The sequence below is a fragment of the Alligator sinensis genome, unplaced genomic scaffold, assembly GCF_000455745.1.
Source record: "Alligator sinensis unplaced genomic scaffold, ASM45574v1 scaffold880_1, whole genome shotgun sequence".
NCBI classification, from domain to species: Eukaryota; Metazoa; Chordata; order Crocodylia; family Alligatoridae; genus Alligator; species Alligator sinensis.
This window is the reverse complement of record NW_005843412.1, coordinates 9,196-15,932: the sequence shown is the minus strand read 5'-3', so window position 1 is coordinate 15,932 and position 6,737 is coordinate 9,196. Positions and strand designations below refer to the sequence as shown.

General features: G+C 55.6%; 1 protein-coding gene across 3 annotated transcripts in view; it reads left to right on the top strand.

The window, feature by feature from the left end:
* Nucleotides 1-1,474: 1,474 nt before the first annotated feature.
* CTSS (cathepsin S) overlaps nt 1,475-6,737 on the top strand; it is a 14,429-nt gene continuing 9,166 nt past the window's right edge. Inside the window, exons 1-7 of one of the 3 annotated variants that reach the window (XM_025195128.1) lie at nt 1,475-1,623; nt 1,987-2,085; nt 2,197-2,320; nt 4,095-4,217; nt 4,981-5,130; nt 5,333-5,557; nt 6,072-6,237. In XM_025195128.1, coding sequence (XP_025050913.1) covers nt 2,042-2,085; nt 2,197-2,320; nt 4,095-4,217; nt 4,981-5,130; nt 5,333-5,557; nt 6,072-6,237 — 832 coding nt within the window. In that variant the 5' untranslated portion in view covers nt 1,475-1,623; nt 1,987-2,041. The remainder of the gene's footprint in view (nt 1,624-1,986; nt 2,086-2,196; nt 2,321-4,094; nt 4,218-4,980; nt 5,131-5,332; nt 5,558-6,071; nt 6,238-6,737) is intronic. The other 2 variants (XM_025195129.1, XM_025195130.1) reach the window with 2 other exon arrangements.

Below are 6,737 nucleotides of genomic sequence, written 5' to 3'. Positions count from 1 at the left end.
CGGTTGGGAGCTTCTGACCCGCTTTGAAAAAGCTTCGGAGCCGCTTCAGAGATCTGGCCATAGGGCATAATGGGGAATAAATGAAATATCTGTAATTTCGATGTTTTTTGTCTGATTTGGATGAAATTTGCACGAATGGTAGCCTCTGAAGAGAGCACCTGTCCTAATCACGAACCTCCTTGGTAAAAGGCAGGTAGGAACAGGAGGCACCTGATAACCTCCAGCCACGGCACAGTCCGGGCTGGGGAAAGCCCAGACCTGCAAAATCTTTGAGTGGCCTGAGGCTTACTGGTTGCAGTGCAGTTGTGAGGGTGAGAACAGGGGCTACCATCCCTGCAGTTTTCATCCTGCTGCGCCTTAACACACACAGTGACACGTCACAAGTTTTGCTTGTAAGCACCTTGAGGTGCAGTTTCCCAGAAACCCCTGCACTTTTCTCCTTGAAACTTGGCAGGCTTCGTGGCCTGAGCAGGGGCCACCACCTCTGCAGTTTTCAGTCCACTGCGCCGTAACACACACAGGGTCATCCCCTGTACCTTTCAACTTGAAACTTGGCAGGCTTTGTGGCCTCACCAGGGGCTAGCATCCCTGCAGTTTTGACCCCCCTGTGTTGTAACACATACATGTGACATGAGTTTTGCGTTCAAGAATTTGGGGTGCAGATCCCCCTAAACCCCTGCACTCATCTTCTTGAAGCTTGGCAGGCTTCATGGCCTCACCAGGGGCTAGCATCCCTGCAGTTTTTACCCCCCTGTGTTGTAACACATACATGTGACATGAATTTAGCTTTCAGGAATTTGGGGTGCAGTTCCCCCCAAACCTTGCACCAATCTTCTTGAAGCTTGGCAGGACTCATGCTCTCAGCAGAGGCTAGCATCTCTGCAAGTTTCATCCAAATCAGACAAAAACCAACAAGGTTATAGATATTTCATTGATTCCCCATTATATCCTATGGCCAGATCTCTGAGGCGGCTCCAAAGCATCAGAGTCGCTTCAGCCAGATCGAAGTGGAAACTGGGTCCGGAGCTCCGGATCAGATCACTGCCATCCAAAGTGGCCGGATCTGGAGACAGATCGAATACCTGCCTACTCGCACAAGCCTTTTTTCTAGCACTTCGCTGCGAGGTCTCACTAAACCCATGGGTTGGGGAGGAAAGCAGATGCCAGCTCAGAAAAAATCCTGGATGCCCCATTTGTACTTGAGCAGCAGTACAGGGGCGCTGGCGGTCGGGACACCTCAGTTTTTTCCCTGCCTGTCACTGACTTGCTCTGTCACCTTTGTCTCAGCACCTTTGTTCCCTGGGCTGCACAGCTCATTTCTTCAGCCAGGCCGTCTGCACGGCCCACATATAGCACCTTGCATAGTCAGGCCCAGATTTCAGCTGAGTTTTCTAGGGGTTACTGTTGGTGTGGTCAAATACTCAGAGTGAAAGTGAAATGAAGGCTGTTGTTTCCTCCTTCCTTGTCTCATGTGACTGCCCGGAGCCTTTATCAGAGTACAGCACCGGGCACTGGGGAGGGCATCACACGGCTGGGAGACGGCACTGGGGCATCTGGCTGTGACTTCTGCTGCTGAAGACTCTGCCATTCCCTGCTAGGACCAGCCCTGGTGCTTGCCCTCAGGTAGGCTGCACCTCTCCTGGCTCTTCACCTCTGTCTCTGTCTCTGGGCTCCCCGGGACCAGGAGGGACAAGGAAGTAGAAGCCTGTCATGATTTGTCTTATCACCAGCCACGGCCCTGCCTGCTGCCTAGCTGAACCCCTCTGGGCTTGCCTGCTCCAGCTATGGGGGAATATTTTTGGCTTGAATTATTTTTTTTTGCTGGACTATATCCCGATTTGGTCAGAAGGGAAATCGCTGCGAGCAGAGCAGGAAAGTGGAGTTGCACAGGTGTCCCCTGACTAGCCAGTAGCCCTGGGGTAGGGGCTCCCCTGGGGTTTGAGGACACAGGTTTGAGTGCTGTTTTGTCTGTTGGTGTCCTCCCAGGGGGACGCCTGGTTGCTCCGGGGACGGGGGCTGCACTCTCTCCTGTTCCACTTGGATGAATAGCTGGTTCCTGTGCCCTGCGGGTACCCGCTCCCACAGGTTGCCATGGGTGCTGTGCCACTGCTAAGTGCTGGTGGGGGTGGGCATGGGGGTGCAGGTGGGAGCTAGGCAGGCCTCTCTCACCTGCACCCTCCTCCATCCCATGAGCAGGATGCTGCTGCTGCCTTGCCTCTTCCTAGCCTCCATTGTGGCAGCTCAAGGGCACCCGGACCCAACACTGGATGTGCACTGGGAGCTGTGGAAGAAGGCGTACGGCAAGTGGTACCGGCATCAGGTAGGGTGGGGGGGCGCAGTGTGGCAGGGACTGTCTTACCCCAGGGTGGGGGTGGGCATGGGCTGACCCTAAGGTGTGACCCTGCCCCCCCTCCCCTCCCCACCACACACACACACACACACACACACACACACACACACACACGCTTCTCCTCACTCTTGCAGCACATTGGCTTCAGCTTGGTCCTGCCAGAGCTGCTCTGTGGCCTTCAGTATAATTATGGCTCAGTCCCTGTAACACACCGCCCAGAAGTGGCTGTATTTCAAGGGTGGTGACAGGCCCTGTGTTAAGGCAGCAGTCGATTTCCCAGGAAAACTGTCTTGAGTGAGGCCTGAGAGCCAAGCGTCCAGGCTCCCTCTCGGGGGTAAAGCCACTGAAGAGTGTGGTTATGGGCAGGGCTTTGGGACAAAGCATAGGTTGTGCCTGTCACTAAAAAGGGTGTGGGCAAGCAACAGAGCAGCCCGCTGGTGTCTGCAATCCCCATCAGGAGTCACACGGCCAGCAGGAGGCTGCCTCATTTGGAAGACGGCACAGCTGTTAGGGATAAGACCAGGCCCTAAACAGTGGAGCCAGCAGTTTGCTGTAAGCAACCAAAGGGAGAACATTACCCCGCTGGAGCTGCTGCTCACATAACATCTTGGAGATTTAGGGCAGGAACCATAGGTGACGCATGGGGAGGGCATGGGGGGGCATGTGCCCCCCCCTGAGATTGGCCGCCGCCAAAGCTGCTGCCGGTTTCTGTGGGCAGTCACTGCTCGCCACCCTCCCCCCACCTCGCTGCCGACATGGCCAGTGGCATCTGCGAGCAGTCCCTGCTCACCACTCCCCACCACCACCACTGATGCCGCTGCCGGCATCTGTGGGTGGTCTTCGCTCACTGCCACCTCCACTGACACTGGTGGATGCGGGTGGTCTCCGCTCACTGCCAATGACACCAACGCCAGCGGCTGTGGGTGGTCCCCGCTTGCTGCTTGCCAACATGGTGCCCCCCTCCCCAGTCTTGGGAGGCACCAGTCATTCATGGCAGGAACTATGGGGATGGAGGAGGTCCCTGGGCCTGGCCCATAACCTAAAACTACACCCTGCTGGAGCTGGATGGTGTGGTGGGGCTGTCTCCAGGAAATGCCACACCTGTGCCACCCCAGTGAAGGGTGAGTATGGGGTGCCAGAAAGCCTCAGCCTCTGCTGCCTTGCAGGGGGAAGGCTAGGGGAGCACACCCAGAAATAAAAGCAAGGGCCCAGGCTTTTGGAGTGAGGCCTGAGGGGGGTCCAGGACAAAGAAGGGGGCCTGTGACAGGGCCCAGGTCCACAGTGAGGCCTGAGGCTCAAAAAGGATATCGGGATGATTGTGTGGAATTGAGAGCCCCAGTGTGGGGGCATGAACTTGAGTGTGGGATTGCAAGTCCTGACATGAGGCAAAAGGGATTGTGAGCCCCAGAGAGAGGGCACAGGAGTAAGGGTCCCAGTGTGAGAGCACAGGAGTGAGGGTCCCAGTATGGGGGCACTGGAGTGATATGGATGCCAGCTGCGAGGCATGGGATACGGTATAAGGGAAGGTTTGGAGCCATGTATATGCCCTTGGCCTCAAGGCAGTTAAATGGGCAGGCTCACACCTTGTTAACAACTTCCAACTGGTTTCATCAAAGGCGTGGCAGATGAGGCAGGTGGGCAGTTAGCCCAAGACGAGTGGGCAAGCCAACAACTAGACAGGCCCCGGGATGCCCACTTGTTACAGGCTTCCTCTGGGCGGACGCGTGATGGGCTCTGATTGCAGGAGGAGGAAGGGGCCCGGCGCGCAACCTGGGAGCAGAACCTGCGGCTTGTGACACTGCACAATTTGGAGCACTCGCTGGGAATGCACTCCTATGAGCTGGGCATGAACCACCTGGGGGACATGGTAGGTGCCACGTCCAAGCCATGCTGGGTGCATGGAGTAACCTCATCCCCTGGGGGCCAGTCAGCCCAGAATGTGACTGAGTCAGGGGTGGTGGGTCCCTTGGATCAGGGCGTGGACAGGGAACTCTAGTTGGGGCTGGTCCTGATTTGAGTAGGGGTTGGACTAGATGTGACCTCCTGAGGTCTCTTCAACCCTCATTTTCTATCATTCTGTGCTTCTATCTCCACCTCTGTGTCCTCATCGGCTCCTGGATTCTGATGCATCAAAGGCTGTGCTTTCATAGATAATAAAAGTGCAGCCAAAGAAAAGAATGGTTGCACTGTTTCCGAGATCCTGTGACTCTGGCATCTGGGACTGGGATGGAGCTGGACCCACAAGGGCAGGTGCCCCCGTAGGGGTGTGAGAACTCACCTGGGGTCCAGCCTCACTGGGTTTGTAACCACATTGTCCCAATGCCCGGTGCCAGTCTGTGCAACAAAGGGCCTGTCAATCTGTAAGGTGGGGTATACATGTGCTCCCACATGTGCATGTGTACACGTGTGTGGGGGGTGTTCTTGTGTCTATGGTTGTACATGTCTGTGTGTGTGTTTCTGTGTCCATGTGTATGTGGGGGGCATTCACATATATCTGTGTGTGTATGTGGGGGCACCTTCCTGTGTGCGTATGTGCACATGAGTCTGTGTGTATGCACTTGCCTGGAGGAGGTGATCACAAGGAGTGTTCACATGGCTGTGTGTGTTTCCTCGTGCGTTTTTTCCCCCAGACCAGCGAGGAGGTGGCTGCTTTGCTGACAGGAGACAGAGTTCCTCCCCAGCCGCACCGGAACGCCACCTACCTCCCGACACCGGGCAGCCACCTGCCAGATGCCGTGGACTGGCGGGACAAAGGCTGCGTCACAGATGTGAAGAACCAGGTAAGCAGCTCCCACGGTTCGCTCCTGATGTGGGCTTGTCCTGGCAGAGTCTAGGCCATGGATGATGCTCACAGCAGCAGCACTCACACCTGAAACCACACAGCTGCTGCAAAAGCTCCAGTCAGAGGCAATGGTTGCCGCACAGTTCTGACTGTTGTACTTTGATTGCTCCAACCTGAGCACATCTCTTGGGCTTTTCCAGGGGCCCTGCGGCTCCTGTTGGGCCTTCAGTGCTGTTGGGGCCCTGGAAGCCCAAGTGAAGCTGAAGACTGGGAAGCTGGTGTCCCTGAGTGCTCAGAACCTGGTCGACTGCTCCACCATGTACGGGAATCACGGCTGTGGTGGCGGATACAAAACTCAGGCCTTCCAGTACATCATTGACAACCACGGCATCGATTCAGACGGCGCCTACCCCTACACTGCCCAGGTGGGGCCCAGCCCCATGCCGGCATGGGTCAAGCAGAGGCTAGGGCGGAGGTTTCAAGACACATGGGACCCCTGCAATCCTCCCCTTTGATCCCCTGAATAATGCAAGGCATGCAGGCCCTCCTAGAAAGACTGATGTCTCTTAGTCCTGTTAATTCCCTCAGCACGTAGGGCAAGGGACGAAGTAGCCAGGCAGTGGCTCAAATGGTTAGAGCAGAGGAAACCATCGGTCGGGACTCCTGGCTTCTCATTGCAGCTCTGGGATGGGCGTGTTAGAGCATAAGATCTGGGTTTTAATCACAGCACAGAGCGGAGTATGGATGGTAGTGGTTAGAGCCGTGGGACTGGGAGTCAGGCCTCCTGGGTTCTCATGCCAGCTCTGAGCACTGATTGGACATCAGCGATTAGGGCAGAGATTGAGGAGTTGGGCAGCACAGAGGAAGAGGGTGGTGAGTAGGGCGAGTTGTTTGGGAGCTCCAAGGTGCCCTCCCTGCATCTGTTCCTTGCTGCTTCAGAATGGGACGTGCCACTACGACCCAGCCACGTGTGCCGCCACCTGCTCCAGGTACTTTCAGCTCCCATATGGCGATGAAGCAGCCCTGAGGGATGCCGTTGCCAACATTGGACCCATCTCGGTCTCCATAGATGCGACTCTGACTTCATTCTTCCTTTACAAATCAGGTGCAGTCTCTACCCCAGGCCGTCAGTGGTGCCTGCCATTTTGAAATGGGACCTTTGGTTTTCCGCAGCATATGTCTTTTAAACGTAAAGAGGCAGCAGTTGCCATTTTGTGCCCAGAGAGGCTAAAGCACGTTGTCAAGGTTACCCACCCCTGTACTCTTGCTAGAGAGGCATTTCTTCTTTTCTGGTCCCTTTTCTGTTTTGGTCTCTCTGAATAACCACAGAGCAAAAACCCTGAGAGTCAGAAAGGGGCCGTTTGCTCTTCCCCAAGGGAAACAATATATGGCCCCTTATTTTGATGGATTTAACCTACTACTGCTGAGGGGCGAAGATGGCTCTGGGGGTCATTTGGGAAGAGATGGCAGCGGACGGCAGCTTGCAGTCGGAGTGGGGTGGATCTTACCCAGTTCCATGCCGAGGGAATTTTCCCCTGAACAGATTATGGGGCTTTTAATTCAGTCACATGAGCAGCGCACAGCAGAGAAAGGATCCGTGCCCCA